The 20,078-nt window shown below is 36.8% G+C and overlaps 1 protein-coding gene across 6 annotated transcripts; it reads left to right on the forward strand.

The window, feature by feature from the left end:
- The first annotated feature begins 1,757 nt into the window (after nt 1-1,757).
- LOC103981348 (CBL-interacting protein kinase 8) lies at nt 1,758-14,791 on the forward strand. Of its 6 annotated transcripts, none has more exons than XM_009398054.3 (15): nt 1,758-2,129; nt 2,244-2,306; nt 2,420-2,491; nt 2,779-2,886; nt 2,970-3,044; nt 3,124-3,177; nt 5,252-5,377; nt 7,371-7,460; nt 10,074-10,196; nt 10,343-10,453; nt 11,671-11,787; nt 12,569-12,625; nt 12,744-12,818; nt 14,104-14,227; nt 14,390-14,791. In XM_009398054.3, the coding sequence occupies exons 1-14, from the start codon at nt 1,968-1,970 to the stop codon at nt 14,197-14,199; spliced, it is 1,329 nt and encodes a 442-aa protein (XP_009396329.2). In that variant the 5' UTR covers nt 1,758-1,967; the 3' UTR covers nt 14,200-14,227; nt 14,390-14,791. The 6 variants fall into 6 exon arrangements, 5 of the variants coding, with proteins under 5 accessions (XP_009396329.2, XP_065004600.1, XP_009396328.2 ...); XM_009398053.3 differs by having other exon boundaries at nt 1,759-2,129; nt 10,340-10,453; nt 14,474-14,791; XM_009398051.3 differs by having other exon boundaries at nt 1,760-2,129; nt 10,340-10,453.
- Nucleotides 14,792-20,078: the final 5,287 nt, after the last annotated feature.

The raw sequence follows: 20,078 nt of genomic DNA on the forward strand, positions 1-20,078 counted from the left end.
AAACAAAAAACAAAAAAAAAGAGTTGTGCCTCAATCCGAATTAACTCATTTACACGTATAATAATATAATTAATAATTTGTATTGATCCTACTATTTTGTATCAGTAGTCAAGAAATTCTTGCTGACTAAATTAATTAGCATAATTTAATCGAGTTGATTAATGTCTGACGAGTTAACACAGTATAGTTTAAGTAAATTACAAATTTTAAATTAAAAAAAAATTATCAGATAATTTAAAAGATGTTAACTAACTTAGCTAGAGAACAACTTGACCGTTTATTATTAATCTATAATTCGATATTTGTGTATTTAATTTTTATTAAAATAAATTAAATAAAAATATATAATACTATGTTGTAAATTAAAATAAAATAAAAAGTATACAAGGATGGATTGGAGCACCGCGTCCCATGCAAATATGCATTCTTCTAACTACCAATATCTATAAGAATACTGGGAACGATTTCCTTTCGATCGCCTCTTTGTAACACGCATCATCGTCCGTCCAAAAGGAACTCAATGATGTCGCATAATTGGTACCGACACATTATATCACTGATGCGTCGGGATGGGACCCATCTCCATCAAATGCCATCACCAATCAGAGCTACTTTTACGTGGGGCCCATCTCTATTAAATGAAGCCGTTGGACCGAGCGGATGCTCGACGAGGAGAGAGAACGCGGATTCGTTTCGGTATTGGATCTCGGGTCCAAACCCATTAAGAAAATTCCGATCGACATACATATATCACTCGATATCTGTATAATAAGTAATATTTGTTTCTATTGATTTATTTAAATAAACCACACAGCCGGACACATCATTCAAGCCCTCTACCGTGGGCTAATGATCAAATTTGACCTCTTTAACGGGTATATTATCAAGATTTAAACCTTCATGGATCAAATATAAATCTGTATTCATTCAATTAGCTAAACCTAATGGGAATTTTGAAGGTCTCGTGACTACCCTCTGTCTAATTGAGGTTAATGCTTTTAGTACATGAGACTCTCGGTAATACAGGAGGATTAATTTACATTTTCCCTTTTATATCCATGACATAAATTATGATTATATAAGTCATGAAGGAACAATCACCTTCTGAGAATAAGAAGAACAATAGACTGGACTACAAATTTCACAAAATCTAATATTGTATTCGATTAACTATTAAGGAGTCCGAATTTAAATATGACCATAATACTTATTTTTTATCTTAATCTATTGTGAAGCAATGATTCGATCTTGATTAAGCAAATGGAGTAAATCTAAATATCAAATAATGAATATGAGATTTTAGATATACTATCATAAGATAAATGTTTTAGCCGTGTGTTATGTTTGCATGTTAATTTAGATAAAATATAAGTCATAAAATACCTCAAATGCTTTTGATATTTTTATTATCATAGAAATTATTATCATAAAATACCTCAACTAGATTTGAAGTTATATATATATATATATATATATATATATATATACATAAAACCAAAAAATAATTAAGAAAAATACATGTATCACCGACTTCGGAGGGGTATGTATGCAATTTTGCATTGCATTTTGCTTTATGTGAATAGTGAACCGTCAGATACGGAAGGCACTCTCTTATTGGTAGATTAATTTTGTGGGCCCACAAGATACAATATGCGATGCCGCATTTTTTGTCGACCGTGAATTGGTTAGTACAGGCGATCCCATAAGCCCAAGCTTTCTGCACGGTTCGTGCACTGTGTTTGGTGCCTTCCGACGCGAGCCAAGCGCCGGTTTCCTATCTCTCTCTTCATCACTTTATCTTCCTCCACCGAAAGACCTTTGGTGCTTCTCTACGCCCTCCTTTCCCTTTCCCACCATTACTATGTAGATCCCCTCTGAATCGAACCCGTCGTTTCTCGGATCGTGTCGTTAGAGAGAAGGCGAGGCCGCGAAGCGAACAGGTTGCGTGCAAGCAAAGGAGGGGAGCCATGGTTGTGCTACGGCGGGTGGGGAAGTACGAGGTGGGGCGGACGATCGGAGAAGGCACCTTCGCCAAGGTCAAGTTCGCGCAGAACACGGAGACCGGCGAGAGCGTCGCCATGAAGGTGCTTGACCGTGCCACCATCATCAAGCACAACATGGTCGACCAGGTCTCTCCCTCCTCTTCGGTTGTTCTCTTACGAGGAGAAAAGATGATGGATCTTTGGAATCGATCTGCTCTATCGTAATCGCTTAAGGTGCTTTCTTTTCACTGTTCCGTGCAGATTAAGAGGGAGATTTCTATAATGAAGCTGGTGAGGCATCCTTATGTCGTTCGCCTCCACGAGGTATGACTTCGATTTCACGATCAATTTCTTACATATGTTTCGTCCCTTTCTCTGTTTTCTGCAATTTTCTTTTCGTACCTCCTGAAAAGTGACCATGATTCTGTCGCATGTAGGTGTTGGCAAGCCGGACCAAGATATATATAATCCTTGAATTTATTACCGGCGGCGAATTGTTTGATAAGATTGTAAGGCCTCAAAGTTGCAAACTGCTTTACGAACTTCTACTAATTCCGAAATCTATACACCAGTTTCTGCTGTAGCTTTTGAGCTTCCATTTTACTTTGAATGAATATTTAATTTGTAGACTTTTTTGTGCTTGCACAATTTATTATACAGTGATATTTTATCTATGTCAACCCTATATAATTGGGACTTAATATCTTGCACTATTTTTTTTTTTTTTGTATGATTCAGTTGATTTTTACTTAGTATGCATACACTATTCTTTTGGTGACAAGTCAGATATCTGCAGATTCATCATGGAAAACTTAGTGAAGCTGAGTCACGTAGATATTTCCAGCAACTTATTGATGGGGTGCAGTATTGCCACAGCAAGGGCGTCTATCATCGAGATTTGAAGGTGTTAAACTGCTGGATTTACAGAAGAATGTTGTGAAAGTTCTCTTGCATGAAATTCTTAAAGTTGCCTAATTTCATATGCAGCCTGAAAACCTCCTCCTAGATTCGCAAGGAAATCTTAAAATTTCAGATTTTGGTCTCAGTGCCATGCCTGTGCAGGTACGTTTTTTTGAGATTCCTTCTCGGAAGTGATTACCAAATTAAATTTCTTATGCCTTTTTTCTTAATCTCTGTTCAGGGAGTTAGCCTTCTCCGCACTACTTGTGGAACTCCTAATTATGTTGCCCCAGAGGTATGATTGTGAATATTTGTCTTAGCCATCTTTAAATTAGGTTTAGTTGGCATTCCTTGAATATATCCAGTCAGTTACCTTTAAGTTAGGTTATTTTTATTAATTCAGGTTACATGGAGCTAGCAGTTACTTGTATCTAACCTACTTGTTATTTCATGAAGTGATATTGTACAAGATATGATATAGCTAATAGCAATGTGCCATGTTTTATTTGATAACCTTGATGTTGGATTAATCTAAGGTTTAAATATATCCATTGTTGGACTAGTAGCTTATATACAAAAGCAGAAGATGTTAAAATCCATGGAACATGGAACTTTAAATTTGAGCAAGAGAAAGCATTATCAAGAAATAAAAAATTATTTAGGATGAAAAACAGGTAAAAGAGTGTAATAAAATTATCATGCAGATTACCAGATTATTAGTGAATTTGGACTAATTTTATGCATCGAGGAAAAAGCAGAAACAAACTTGAATTTATAAATTTCATCAGCCATAGAAATCTTTAGATATCAACTGATGTGGCATGAAGGGAAAAAATCCTGTCTATATAAACATATTTGACCTTGGTTGGATATTTCGTAGGCTCTCTGAATCTCCCAACTCTCTGCTGGGAAAGGCAAATGTCCTTCACTTTAAATTGTTTAATTCTCTATGATATATACAAGATATTTCACCTGCTTGACATGTAAGGAAGATAATCCTGCAATCTTGTTTGCAGCCTGACCTAAAATGGGTTGCAGGTAATCTTATACGCACGAGGAGCACCTTGGCAGTTTATTCTGACTGCAAATGTTAGGGCTTGATGTTCAACAGGAACCGAGTCAACTGACAGAAATGCTAATACTCCTTACAAAATATGGTATCTATTAGTTGGGTTGTACTACAGAGACAATCCTCTAGAATTTCTATGCTATTGCCATGGAAGATGATAATCAAGCGAACCTGCTAATCTTATGTGTCCAACTATCAATAATCACATTTAAGTGGGTTAGGTCAAGTAATTCTGTGCATGTATGAAGCGGTCTAAATCTATCTATTCCCTGGACAACTGGCCGATGTCCCAGGTAACAGAAACATAGAGGAAGGAGTGGAACATAATGAGAGAAAAGCATTTTAAAGAAAACACTGATTTATTAGAGGAAATGAAGGCATTCACATGATGATGAAATATGTATCTTCAAGAGTTTGTCCTTGTGAAGCAAGGCAATTGGTTCGTCAGACCATGCATGTTGGAGAGATAGTATGATAAACTTATATGCCTGCCCTCTATCGATCCTTCATCAGTGACATCCGACAAAATTAAGCTGGTAAAAGGGCATTATGTGCCCTGTGGTCACAGTCAAATATATATACAATTGTTATCTTGAGGACTACTTCAGTAATGGATTGATGCCACAGGAATGGGCTTGGTTTGACTTGTTTATGTACTTGATCCAAAGCTGGTGATGACATTAATCTGCCTTGGTGATTCCCTAGGTGTCAGCTTGTTTGCACAACATTAGCTTCTGTCCACTGTATGACCATCTAGGATCCCAAGAGTGCCTAGGTGATCACCTAAGCGCCCAGACTTTTATTTGCATACCTTGTTCTATCAATAGCAAAAGTTAAAAAAATTATATTTGCTATGTTCCAAAATATTAAAATTAGATCAAAGAATTTGTTTATTGATGACTTTGATGGATTATTGGATGTTCCAACAGGCAACAACATCCACTGATCCATGAATGATACCTTGAAAACTTATTGAAAGTTATGACTTAATAAACTTAAAAAGTTTACAGATGCTGTCATTCCATGTTATTTTGGGTTTCTCATGGCTTCCTGTTTGTTCTTTTCAATTGCAACTCATAAACGATGATTTCACTTTTGGCATAATTTGTGTCAATATACCATTCATATTATAGCTGTTCCCAATAACCTTCTCAAGCCTCAATTTTTTTAGAATTTTACATGTTTTCATTGATATATCTGGTATTTTTTTTTAATTACATGTTCATGACTTCTTTTTGATCTCTTGCTAGTTATGTAGCACTGATGTCTAATAATTCCATGAATGAACATTGTGCATCAGGTACTCAGTCATAAGGGCTATAATGGTGCCATTGCTGATATCTGGTCATGTGGGGTCATTCTTTATGTTTTATTGGCAGGATATCTTCCATTTGATGAAGTTGATTTGACTACTCTTTATAGCAAGGTATGCAAGTTTTCTTTAGCTATTTTTACATACGGCGTGGTTTGATTTGTTTAGGAAACCTTCTTGTTGGGTTCTTAATTGCTTAAGTTCTATAATTTAATTCCTTACTTCCTTTTAGAGGAGGTCTAGAATCATGTACTTTAATTTTAAATTATTTGTTCTTGTTTGGATGCTTATTTGTAACTTATTCCATAGCATGATGTTCATATCTTTGAAGTGAAAAAAAAAATCTAATAAGTGGCTTGAACTTTGCTTCGTTTTCCTTTTTTGTTTTTTTTGTTTTACAATTGTGACCTTGTTCCCTGAATTTAATCTTATGTGATTTCATATAATATACACATGCAGTCGTCATCTTAGGAACCTTGTCTTCTAGTGTTTTCCGATGTTTCACTGGCTTGTATGTGAGGAGTCTGATTTCTGGACTGATTTTTGACATTGATGTTAACAGTGACAATCTTATTATGTGACTCACATATTTGGAGTATGCAAAGCATTACATACTGTCAGTGCAATTTTTATTTATTCTCTATAGTATTTTGGGCCAATTTGTGCTGTCTGTGTCATGCTATTTGTGAGCAATATATTCCTGGCATACCAAGTGGGTATGCTTAAACCAGGTGTGTCATGTTCTGTATCTCAGCAATTCTTGTTCTGTTATTTAAAAATAAAGGAATATGAAAACTAGTGTAAGGTTGAAAAGTTATATGAACTATAGTAATTTACCTTGACAAGCAGTGCCTTCAATATGATTTTCAAAAGCCGTGTGAATGCGGTTGCAACTCTGGGTCTGATCATGCCTTGTGGTGAACTTTCACAATCAGCATCATCTTTGAGCAAAAATAGCATTATAATATTAATAGTACACTGAAATCTGTGGGTTGCTTTAACACATATTTGATATATTGATATGCCAAGCCTGTATGTCAGAAAATCACAACAAAATATGACACAAACATGACTGGCCAAATGACGCGGCATTTTTTTTTTTTGTATAATGCTTTTAACATGAGTTACTTCCTTCATATTCTTTCTAGTTAATCTATTGATCACCTAACGCATATGTACTTGGTTTGTTCAACAATTAGTGTTCCGAGCTATGCTACTGAATGTTTAGAATTTTGATAAAATATGGCAACTGTGATGCAAACATAGTTTAACAGATGACAACTTAGAAAGAAGGGATCAAATATCATGTGCCAGCCTGCCAGGTATCAACAGGCATGGTAGAATACCATGTGTGATCCATGTATTGTGCCTGTTTTCGACAGGCTAGGTTATATGTAATATAGCAAAACCGATGCATGCAGGAGCATGTTGTGCATTGATCTGGTTTGGTAAGCACCAATATGTACTCACATATCAGCATGCACAACAAACACACCAGCATTCTTTACACATATTACCTTGCTTGTTCTTTCATTGGCATGATTGGGATATTTTCCTAAAGTAATAATACTTCAGTTCATGGCTTCATGCCCATCTACAAATTTGGTGAAATTATGAAAGAATTGATAGTGGAATAGTTTATCTTTATAATTTTTTATTAAGAAGCGAGAAGAGAGATGACTAAGCGTCCATCCTAATTTTGCTACATGAACCATTTATATGCTGTTAGATCGTGCAAATTGCAAAGTATCTAATGTCTCTCAACCTTTTTTAGATATACAGAAAATGTGCTATTACTCCATATTCTACAGTTTTGGGCCTTCTTTCTTCTTGTGCTGTTTAGTAGGATATCGTTAAAACTTAACAAACATGAAAAGCCTTGCACTTCTAATTGTATGCCTATTTTTTATGACATTATCATATAACTTCTGCAAGACTTAGATAATTGTATATAGTTGTACTTGTATCTAAAGTCTAAACATGATGTTCTGCTTAGTTATTATCTGATTTTTAATGTCAGTTTCTTCTAAAGTTAAATATGTCAGGTATTCTATGTGGTTTATTGTTCTAAACTTTTATTTGGTCTTGTTTTAAAAACTACATACAGATTGAGAAAGCAGAATTTTCTTGTCCTTCGTGGTTTTCCATCGGTGCAAAATCCCTTCTATGTAAAATTCTGGATCCTAACCCTGAGACTGTAAGTAGTTGTTTCCTCTTACTTTGTTTGCGAGTATTCATTTAGACCAGCAGACCAATGACCACATACCTTTTATTTTCTGTAGAGATATTTTACCTGTTATGGGATGGATAATACTGGTTACACATGTTTGAGAGGAGTTTGTTATTTGTATATTTGTCTGTGGCTCAGTTGTATATTTGTTTTTTTATAGGATAGATACTGCAGGTTACACCTGTAATGGCATCTGTTATTTGGCATAGATACTGCAGGTTACATGTGCTAAGGAGACCGATCGATGTGGTAGTTAAAAAAAGATTGAGGCAATTAATATTAATAGTGTGGAAAGTAGTAGGGGGAGTCCTAAAAAGACCTTAGAAAATACAAATAAATATTTATGTTCTTAGTTTAACGAAGGATATTGCTTTGTATATAGCTCAATGGCAGCTAAAGATCCATGTAGGTGCAACTTCTTGTTGTTGTAGCATAGTTTGGTTAAGTATCTGATAAGCAACATGACTTGTTTTGACAATCATTGAAAAAATATGGAACTATCTATTACTATTAAAATAAATATAATAAAACTAAATTAAGGGCATAATTGGCATTGTTTTGATTTCGCTCTTTAAAAAACATGTTCATTTTTGTATTTGTTTATGCTTTGTTTTCCAAAAGTATGTTTGTTAGTCAACACTTAAAGGTCACCGTGAGTACAAACCTGAATGGACCCTGAGGTGAAACGTAAGGTTTGCCTACGCTAGTCATATCAAGATGTACCAATTGGTGTGTACCATACTGATAGGCAAGGTTTTTAATTTCGAATAATACCACTCGTACCGGGCGGTATGTACTGGTTTGTCAACAGATCGGTACACGAACTGTCTGCTACTGGGCTGTAGCATTGATCGGTGACGAAGAAGAAAGAAAGGGAGAAGAAAGAGGTTGGTGATGGAGAAGAAAGAAGAAAACCTGGAGATCCGGTGCGGCGATGAAGCCTCGACGACGTCACGGGAGAAGCGATTTCTTCTCCCCAACATAAGAAACCGAGCGAGGCGATGCCTCTTTTGTTTTTGCGCAGGGAAACTGGGCAAGTCACCTCGGCGACGCTGCCTTTCCCTGTTTTTTTTTGTGCGGAAACCGAGCGATGTCGCTTCGACGACGTCGCCTTTCTCTGTTTTTTTTTGCGCAGGGAAACTGAGGTGACATCGCTTTTCCCTTTGCGCAGGGAAACCGAGTGCTCCTGTCGTCGTCATCGTTTTATATATATATACTGAGAAATATATCGAAATGTACCGCTCGATATACTTATATCGTACCATACCGAACTGGCATCGAAACTCTGGTACGGTATGAAATTACAAATCTTGCTGATAGGATATCAGCAGATCATCTCATTTTGTGCCGAGGTATGTGTGTCTTAGTTTGTGCCTCTTGACATTTGGTGGGATGAACAATTTGTCCAATTTGGGGAATGGCTGAGCAATTCGTTAGATCCTAAAGAATACATGAATAGTTCACTAATCCTATGAATACGAGAAATTGAGAGACTAATCCTCACTTCAACATATTCTATATATATTTTAAAAATTAAAAGTTAAAAAATATTATTAGAATTTTATGAACTTCACAGATTTTGCATGTTTCATTCAAGAATGTAAAACAATATATGAATATAAACACATTTAGCAAATGTGCTTCGAAAATTGGTTTCTAAGCTTTTACTTATGGAAACAAGCACAGTAGACAAATAATACAGAAAATAATTTAATCATTCTTTTTAAAGCTTGAGGCTTGAGCCATGGATCCAAATTATCAACCTTAAAATAATGTTGGCTAACCTGGAGAAGCCTTTGTTGGCTAAAGCCTAACTGAGCTATTGATTATTGTTTGGGCATCAAAGAAATGCATTATGGGCCACCTGATAGGTCACCTTTCAGAATAATGTTTTGTCTTGTTGCTATTGTCTGGGAGGCCTCATACTGTTTAGAGATAAAACATTGTCTGGAGACAGAAGAACTAATATTTTGACCTGTGTTGTCTTTCCTAATTCCTTCTGGTGATCAAGTTCCCATCAGACTCTAGGGTGTAGTGCTTGAGTTTTATGTATTTGCATAGTTGGACATTGGATTATACAACAATGAATATATATTTCTGCCCAAGAAAATGAATGAAATGCCTCTAACTGCCAATGCTAGCTAAACTATGGATTATGAATTAGAAATGATAGCAACAATCACTTATTGGGTCATTGAGTTTTTAGAATTGCTAAGAATGACTGTCAAATATGGTACAAAGTCACCAACAACCTCGTCAGTTATATATATGTCATCATTTGCACCTTATCTTGCTCTAGGGTAAATATTCATAGAATGTTTCTTGAGACTGGGATATGTGAACATATTTTAATAAGATAGAATTAAGCATCTTTGTAAATGCTTGGATGTTGTAAAATGTTTGAGAGAGCTGCTTGACTGCATGAGGAGGGGAATCTTTCTTCTCTTTATTGTGCAACTTTGTGATGTGAACATTCACTATTTTTTAAGTTGATAGCTATGTTGTTTTCATGATTCAAACGGACAATTGTAGCTTATTCTTATCCATGTAACACTAATTACATTCTTCATACTTGTGCAGCGTATGAGAATAGAAGAGGTCAGAAATGATGACTGGTTCAAGAAAAATTATGTGCCTGTTAGTGAGGTGGAAACTGAGGATATTAACCTCGATGATGTGTTTGCTGCTTTTGATGACCCTGAGGTATTTCCCAAGATGCTTGCCATGGTTTATTGTGTTGCTTTCCTATTTGTTCCTTAGTTGCATTTCTTCTCATTGGTAAATAGCTCGATGTAATCCATGGCAATATTGTGCACATTTCTTATTAGAGATTTTGGGTCTATTAGCAGGCAAGTGAGCAATCTAGGAATGAGGAGTTGGGTCCGCTGAATCTCAATGCATTTGATCTTATAATTCTCTCACAAGGACTGAATCTTTCAGCATTATTTGACCGAAGGCAGGTACGTGGCTTTATGCAGGTTCATTTGGGGGCTATTACAAACACAAATACATAGATTTTTATTTCATTATTGTTTCCATCTTGCTTGATTTACTTTCTTCCAATGATCAGTAATCAACAATACAATTTGTGAAACTGATCCATGACTTTATTTACATCAACTATACCATATCATATGGCTCTGTTTTCTGTAATATTTCTATAATATTTAGTTTCTTATAATTAATTTCTGATCATGGATGCAATTTTAGATGATGTTCTTTTAGTGTAGTTAGTATTTTTTGGACTTTGTAATTGGATAAAGAGATATATCTTCACATGATCAGACCCAAGATAAGAGTTATATCATGGCAATGAGATGTAATTGGCCGGTCTAGACAACCAAAGTTTGTAAGATGAGTACCAGACCTTTTTTCTGAATGATCTTACTTAAGTATCTTAGATCGCCTGAGAAGCTGTTTATCTTGGTGTTAGGTTCATGTTATTTTAATTGTAAATAGGCCTACATATTAAAGTAGATTGCATTAATAATGTAGAAGCCCAGGTTAATTTGAGAACAAAATGCCCACTATTCTTTGTTCTTGCTATAGTCCTTGGACATGAATTTCATGTCACAAGCGAAGTGCCAAACACATTGGGTTGTCTTACCTAACCAGTTGATATGAGAAAACCATACAAGGAGAGGAAATGAGTTAAAAAAAGGTAGATAAAAGAGATAGGAGGTATTCAGATGGTTCTTAGAGGATATTGACAAGCTTAGAGTTTCTTTGGGATCTGACTGACAACTTTTCACATCTTCTAATAGGTGTTATGTGCATGCTATAGAATATTAGGCTTTTTGCATTGTATCTCTGATTGCAGATATTCCAAGATGCTTGACTTCAAGGATAGATGCATATGATTGCAGATCTAGGGCTCTATTTATCAACTGTTTGCACTCGATTCCCTCTTCTGCTCCTGATATTCTCTGTTCTTAAATTAACAGTTATATCTGCAATTTGATTTCTTCATATATTTGTCATGTTCCTTGCAACTCAAAGGCCATTGTCCTTCTGTGCAATGTAGCAATCGATCATACATCATCATCTTTGAGTTCTTGATTTTCTTGCTGCTAACAATTGATGATACCATCTTTAAGAAACCATATACATAATGACATTTAGTTTTTCTCATAATAACATTCCCCTATGCGACTTGAATTATGAATCTTTTTTGAAGGATTATACAAGACACGAAACCCGCTTCCTATCTTGCAAATCGGCTAGAGTTGTCTTGTCAAGCATGGAGGTTGTTGCACAATCAATGGGCTTTAAGACTCACATTCGTAATTATAAGGTGATACGTTACTGAGTCACTGATTTGGAATGGTTGCTGTTCTATGTGCATTAAAAGACTTATTAATTTGATTTGCAGCTTTACCTGTGTTCATAGTATCTAGAAACTTAGCTTACAACAGTTTTCTCTCATTACTGAATTATATTTCCATTTTGAATTGTTCTTAGTTCAAATAAGACCTCAAGAATGGATTGTAGTTATCACTTATCAGATTATAGAACATATACATAAGTAAGAATTGTCAATCCATTTGTAATATTCTCCAATAATTGAAATTGCTACTTTTGTTAATCATGTTATAACAAGAATAATATAATTTGAGATGATTAGATGCTTATCTAAAATAATTCTAACATTGTCCAACTCCATTCTGCTCCTAGTGCTCTGGAAGTTCTTGTTCAACTGCAGGAGTTGATAGGTACATGTAAGATGCTAATGAAGAAAGATGGCTGGTCAATTATTCTTGAGGACTTTCTGCTAAATCCTTGTGCTTATGTTATTTAGTAAAAGTTTCGTTGTTAATTGGACCATCTTTAGATCAATACACATGCTTCCTAGATGGGAAATGAATAATTAGTTGTTCAAAACAGCACTACTGTTAATATACTGGAAGGCAAAAAAAGTGGCCGTCATTATATTTGTTTATTTTTTTTTTGTTGATCACTCTTTAGATGCAATTTGTATTTGACTCTGTTCATCTTTTTTAGTGGTTGTAATGTTAGTGAACCTACAGATAGTTGGATGTTTACTTCCCAATCTCTGATGTGATGCCAATCTGCAGATGAGGGTAGAAGGCCTCACAGCAAATAAAGCCACTCATCTTTCAGTTATGATAGAAGTAAGTTAGCTACTTTATTTTCTAATGTGTACAACCGTTGTTAGCATATAGTGTTTTGGTGATGCATTGAACGTTCTGTTATATTCATTTGATTTCTTTTTCCTGGAAATTGAATCAGATCTTTGAAATAGCTCCATCGTTTTTAATGGTGGAAATTCAGAGAGCAGCAGGAGAAGCAGCAGATTATCTCAAGGTTAGTCTTAATTGCCTGCTGTCCGAGATTAACCTTTAAGTGAATAGGATAAATGCCATTCTTGTATCTTCTGTTTTGTTTCTTTAAGCATACATACTCACTATTCATTTTTTTAGTATTTGTTATTCAATGTGGCAGAAGGGATTCAAATTTCAAACTATTAAGGCTTTGTCTGCTTTGGAGATTCCTTGGATATTTCCTTTGAAATATGAGGATTTCAAGCCAACACCCTCTTTTCCCACCAGTAAATAGGCAACTTAGAGATGTTAGTCAAGGATTTGGATTCTTGTGGTACCCAATGGCCAACAAAACATGAAAAGGAGATTCGAATATGGAAATCCCAGGTTGGAATTTCAATAATGCAGCCAAATAAAACAATGGAGACTAGGACTGATAATAGGCTTGAGTTGGTTCAATTCATGGAGTCAAGCCCCAATTGTGCCAGACTAGGGCCTAGCCGCATGGGCTTTTTAGCCTTAATTAAGCAAACCACAAACAAGCTGAAGATGAACTTGTTGACCTTGGCTTGGTTTGGCTAAGATCAACCCAGAGAGCTTAGAGTCTTGACAATAAATCTCAGAATAAACAAGCAAGATGAGACAACTGCCATCATATCTGCTAAAGAGCCAGGTAATTGAGATTCTAAAGATCTGCAAATTGAGGCTACAGGTGGGATTCAAAACCTCATGTGATGTTGATATGATGGTGGCATACCACAATCGTCTTGCAGTGTGATACATGGTTTATTTCAAGCTGGCATTCAGGTCTATTCAAGCATGAAATGGGCAGTCTAAACCAAGCAAAATAAACAAAGCTAAAAGCAGGTGGACAGTGGCACAAAAATATATAAGCAAGTTATGAACATGCAATTTTCCCAAATGGTAGATAGTGAAATCAAATATTTTAGACAAGATTAAAATAAGAATATTAAAAATCTTCAATGAGAACTTGAAGCTATTATACCTTGTGACTGAGAACTATAACTGGGAACTATCGAACCATTTGATCTCTGTGGTGTTCTTCAATGAATACATATTTTGTGTACTGCATCAAAGTCAAACAAACTTTCACCTGTATGGTAATTGAGATGCAGCAAGAGAAGAAAAATGTTGAAGACAATTTAGCAAGTTGAAGCAATTATGAAGCTGCAGAAACATGCATATTTTATTTCCAGAATGTATCTATGAGTTGAAAATTAAAATGAACTTACATCCCACTGTCTAGGCCTTTTCCATTTCTGCATGTGTTCTTGAAGTACGTGACCAGTTGTTCACTTCATCCGCAGTTTAATAAAAACTTCTGTAGCAAGCTGGATGATATTATCTGGAAGTCAGCTATCGAGAAGAGCAAATCACATATCACCAGAATGCCAAAACGCTGAAATTTCATTGTTTCAGTCATTGCTATAGGTAGCTACCCTGCCACAACGTCCATTCTTTGTAGTATCAAATGGTCTGTTCATGCTTGATGCTGTTTCATATCTTGTTCAGTATTACATCATTTTCTTGTATCTCCAACTTTTTAAACTCAATATATAGTTTTCGTTTCTTTGTGTACATTTATGGTTGCAGGTGTCACATAGTTACATTGCAGCTGCAAATATTTTCGTATGTGATGTAAAGTTTTATTTTTATTTTTTGTTTTTGCTCGAGAAGTGGACACACGAGGAATACTTTATTTTTAGAAACGGCCGAGCTCCTGTTGTTGGCATCAGATTTTTGCAGGCATCAGTATCTTTTGCAGAAATCAGGTATCCTCCATCCCCAATTTTTTCTTCACTTGTATGTGGCAGGAGCTAATCAGACTGGTACTTTGTGAGATAATATCATCAATTGTAACTGGTATTTTCATTAGGAGTGTCGAGATGAATGTATATTTGGATCATGGGGGTGCTTTGTGATGTAAAGTTATGTCTGAAATATGTGATCATCCATTTGAACAGTAAAATTTTGGATGTAGTTTTATCTTTGCAAGTGATCCATGAACAAAATGGACAATAGCATAGCTGTTAGGGACATGGCCAACACCCCAACACAAAGATGATTGACAGCTGGGTGTTAGGTGATTGACAACACCTCAGTACCATGTGGAGCAACCTGGTTGAATGTGGCTGATGTGATCACGATCTCTAGGCGTTAAAAGGCATGACCACTTTGTCGTGCCCTCATTTCTCTGGATTCGACGTAGTACAATTCTATGAAGGTCGCCGAATATGTGAAATTGTGCCCGACATCATTGTTTGCGAATGTAATGTTCCAACAGTTGTATTATAAATGAGTGTCTTAGGTGCAGTTTTAGGGAGATTCTATTTGGCTTGTCATTCTCGGTCTTTGTTGACACCTTGATGTTCAAGCTAACTACATCAAACTTAGGCACCGTGGGGCTTTCTTTGTTCGGTGCGCCTACGATGCAACTTGCAAGATTCGACATCTTTTTAATTTTGCTATCCTTGACATCCTCGTGAGAAAGACACGGAATAGGATTCCAGTCGGTGGAAGTTTCCACATTGCATTCTATTTGGATAATCGGATTTTCGCTTAACAAAACCAATATATAGTAGCATATTGCTTTGCTATGCTAACAATAGTGTACTGACATTTCAATTGTTGGATCTTTTGATTAATCAATCTAAGGGGGTATACCTTTTAGTTGCTAGATATTATGATAAATCAATATGAGTGAGAGGTTAATTATACCTTTAACGTTCTGATTTTTATATTTTAAAAAATTACATTGGTATCATTATTATAGTTATGAAATGTTTAGATATATTTATCGTAACGATATCGGTTTTATCGATAGAAATATAAAAACAAAAGGTAAAAAGATAATTTTAATGTTTTTTCACCAACTTAGCTAGATTTTCTTGAAATCATGCGGTATATCCTTGCGTGTCTGTTCGTAAAGGTCAATCTCCCCGAAACCTTCTATGGTCTCTTAGGACATATAAAAGTGAAAATGAGTTAAAAAAGCATTTCATTCAGGATCCACAAGTAATCATTTCAGCAAACACTTCATAGCTAATGTAAATTACAAACATAGACTTCACAAGCTCTGAATGATCGCAGAACAAAGGGTTCAAAATAATCCACTACAGACCGAAATATCCACAAGTGCCCATATAACATAACTTTCGCTTCGAAACCTAAAGCAACCACCAAAGCCAACCAAAATAGGGTTGTTAAGCCTACTGTCAGCCCGCTATATGTTGAGCAAAGTATAAACAAAATTGAAAGATACAAATATATACGAGCATTATGTCAAACACATCATTTACAATTTTGTCCGTGACATTCTCTTCCATTTATTCCTTCGACGTCCTCGTCGAAGCCTTTACAAACGTTGTATCTCCTCACTTTTGTTAAGTCTTCAATCTTCTACTACAACTTCAATGTGCCTCTTGGCTCCTAAATGTACTTCACCGTTATTGTTGAATAGTCAAACTTTGATCTATCCCTGTTAGTTCTTGTGGATCCCTCAAATGAAAGAAAAAATCATCCTTGGTATATGCTAGTCTCTCAAATGCCTCGTACCGCTTGAATTGGGTGGATGCTTGTTACAGCTTTAATAAGTATCGCCTTGTAGACTTTAGAGTTTTTGGGTCATTCCTCTGCAAAATTTGTCCATTGATTTTTCTTTCATTTAGTTGTCACTTCCAAATAGGTTCGTATCACTTCTGCTTTCGATTAACATTCTGTTGGGAAATGAAGCAGATAATCTACTCTCAATAGCACTGATCACTATTGGTGAGGATTTGACAATTATTGTCTTTCATTAGGTTTCTTCGGAGGGACTTTAAACCCATATAGAGCTTCTCTGCAAGATAAATAAGAGAATTGAGATACTCGATTTCGCTCATTTTCTTAAGAGTTGAGAATGCAAAGGTTACTTGACTTTGCCCACAGTCTCAAGGGTTGTATTCTATGCATCGAACTAGTTACTAGCCTTCATCCACTCTTTACTCACACTTCCAAAGCACTCGAAGTGTTTGCACTCATTGCGTTGAGTTAGCTACTATGATTCATATTCTCAATGTTATCAAACTTTTGGAATGCAAAAAGTTTTCACCCCAACTTTGAACAAGTCTCTAATAGTTTTGGTTGCCTCTAGGATTGTACAGTCTTCATCATCATCTTTACTGCCTACTCCTCTAAGTAGTAACGATATAGCATCGCATACTGCCTATTTCATTCCTAGTCGAGCACTCTTGCATCGACCTGAAGTCCTAGACTTTTGGTTATCTTGATGAGAAGCTTATTAACACTGATCTTATGAAGTTCCTTGGCCTCTACCCTTCAGCCTTGTCTCGGTACTTGGAGTTTGCCTCTACATTCTCTACCTCCTCGGACCCTTTCATGATCAAGTGCTCTCCCTCCATAAGAAGGGATCGATGACTTCACGGAAGTCTCGCCTTTATGGTACCATGGTATTACCATGCCCATGGCCTTACTATCCGTCACATCGCATCTACTTTTCTTTCTTCATGATCGGTAGACTTGCTTCTGCGGCACTATGATACTCCTCCAAATCTACCTCCATTTTAATCGATGCTTGATTTTGGATAGTTAAGTCCCTTTGGGCTCATTGTCGCTTATTCGCCCCTTTTGACCACTTGCTTCAACACCTTTGTATTCTTTAAGCAATTCTCCTTGGTTAATGGAAAGACAAACTGCAACTCCTATGCATGGCCTCCACTATATGTTATAAGGCTCGTGTCAATTTTTTTCTCCTTGGTTTCTTTGGTAGCAACGTTTGCTTACTCGGCCTTGTCCTCTGAGTTGCTAGGCTCCCTTAAGCGAATATGAGCTCTAGAGCAGTCCAACTCTCCAACTGCTCTGATTATACTCCTACATGATCAAGTCCCCCAATGAGACTCATTGGTACTTATATTCAAAATTTTCCCTCGGTGGTACACAACCCCTATATGCTGATGACCAAAGCTTTCATCCGATGTAAAATTCGGTGTACGCATAGAAGACCCGCCTTTATAGTATCATGGCATTCACTTCTTGAATCCATAGCCCTTCTTATTGTCGAGTTATTCACCGAAGTAGAGCTCTCAATAGCTCCCGATCATACCTCTATATGATCCAATCCCTCGCGGGACTAGTTTCATGTGTATCACATTGCCACGAACTATTCCACCACGGTTCGCTGCACTATGTCACCTCCTGATGACATCTCTATTCCATTCTGATCATTGTGGGATAAACTCACATTGTGATCCCTCCATGTGTGGCCTCTGCCAACATATCGTAGGACCTCTTCCACCTTCGATTGTGTTCGCTTATTTGACAATTGATATTCGTCCACCTGCTCTCGGGTCACACTCAAACGAAGCACAACTCTATGATGGTCCATTGCTTAGCATCTCCTGAAGTCCATCGACTTCGTTGAAATTGGTACACTATTGTTTGGATTTGGGCCTCTGCCCCCACCAACATAATCTCCATGGACATGGCTTCCTTCATGGCAACTCGAATGGCGGCACTGTGACATATTCTTTAAGAGTACCTGCCTCTGTATCCTTTTGCATTGTGCCAAGGCCTTCTGACCCTAACTTTGCCTCCGCAAGTTAAGTCACTTTGATTCCTTCATCAAATGCTTCTCTGAGATAATATGCATATGCCTCGAAGCTCCCTTCGTATTTGACACCATGCAAGATGAGTTCGTTCCATCAAAATGAGCGACCCAAGGAATGACATGATACCGCTCTTGCCTCTACAAGAGTTCATATTCATGACCTCTGTTTAAGAAAAGATTCGTACCTCTGCTCCATGTTCCATCTTCTATGTCGACTCCCTTCATGCAACTTGGGTACTTCTAAGTTACACCCAAATTGCTTCGCTCCTTAGTTTGCATTAAGTTGATTATGACCCTTGCACTTATTAATCCATGGGTTAGCCCTCCATTGAGTCTGATCTCCATATCAGCTCCAAGTATGCCTTCATTTGGTATTGCCTTAGGTCGCTCCCTAACTTGATCTTACAATGCATCCACCAATACATTACCTTATATAAGATCATGCAATGACTCCTCATTGCTTGCCCGATCCGTTGAGCTTCATGGAGTTATTTTCTTGAGGTACTCCTCCAAAACATATGTTGTCTGTTATACATGATTCTCCCCCTGGAGAATCGAGACATATCTCTCTTGAATATTTATCCCATTAGAATAACTTTTCCCTTTGTATCCTCTTAGACTCCTCACCATCCCTTTGGACTATTCCACCTTGCTAAACAAATTGTGCATTGTTTTACTCTCGTAAACGCAATTGCTAGATTGTGACTCCTCGTCAATACAACCCCTGCTGCATCTCTCAAGGCCTAGCAGCATGCTGAACTCGCTACATACTCTAGCCTTCTACAAACGTATCCTTCTCAGGTCAAAGAGAAAGTTTTAATCCTCCATGGGGCCGAGTTTCAGTCACCTTGAGATGGCCACAAACATTTCATTGTCCGCATATAAGCCCTTGTATGAGTATCAAGTTCTTCGAGTTAGTAATTCTCCTCACCTCTGTGAGCTTTGCATAACTCTTTTATTCGCTGAGCAACCCATCCCACTTTACATGGTTTCATCTTTTACCAAGCACCTCGCTTTTCTTGAGCACCGTCAAGTATGGTTGCCAACGTCGAGCCATAATTCGAACTCAGCCATCCCAACCTTTGTGCGTTAGGTATTTTTCATAGCTTGCTCATCTTCAAAATGCCTCTCGCATGAAGGGTTAGCTAATTCTCTGAAAACCAATCTCAGATGCCCGCCTTTTTTAGCGACTCATTTCCATATATCTCCATGTCTGTTTTCCCCAAATGGTCGCGCATGTTAGCTGCCCTCAATGTAGCCCAGCTAGGTCTCCCATGTTTGAATGCAAAGTGTTTCTAAGTGTGCTTATCTCACTTTGATACCAAATGTCACGAACTTAGCTGGATTTGCTGAAGTCGTGTGACACCCTTGTATGTTCGTCCACAAAAATCAATCTCCCCAAAACCTCTTATGGTCCCTTAGAATATACAAAAGAGAAAACGAGTTAGAGAAACCTTTTCACTCGGGATCCACAAGCAACCATTTCAGCAAACACTTCATAGCTATGCAAATTACAAACATGAATTTCACAAGCTCTGAACGGTTGCACAACAAAGGGTCCATTACAAATCAAAATGCCCACAAGTGCTCACACGACACAACCTTCGTTTACAAGTTGAAAGCGACTACGAAAGCCAACCAAAATAGGGTTGCTAAGCCTACTATCAACCCTATACA

This window comes from Musa acuminata, chromosome BXJ3-4 (assembly GCF_036884655.1).
Source record: "Musa acuminata AAA Group cultivar baxijiao chromosome BXJ3-4, Cavendish_Baxijiao_AAA, whole genome shotgun sequence".
NCBI classification, from domain to species: domain Eukaryota; kingdom Viridiplantae; phylum Streptophyta; class Magnoliopsida; order Zingiberales; family Musaceae; genus Musa; species Musa acuminata.

Coding starts and splice junctions, on each gene's coding strand:
- LOC103981348 (XM_009398053.3), top strand. CDS start 1,968: ATGGTTGTGCTACGGCGGGTGGGGAAGTACGAGGTGGGGCGGACGATC. Junction 3,178..5,251: donor CTAATTATGTTGCCCCAGAG/GTATGATTGTGA, acceptor ATTGTGCATCAG/GTACTCAGTCATAAGGGCTA. Junction 10,454..11,670: donor CATTATTTGACCGAAGGCAG/GTACGTGGCTTT, acceptor TCTTTTTTGAAG/GATTATACAAGACACGAAAC.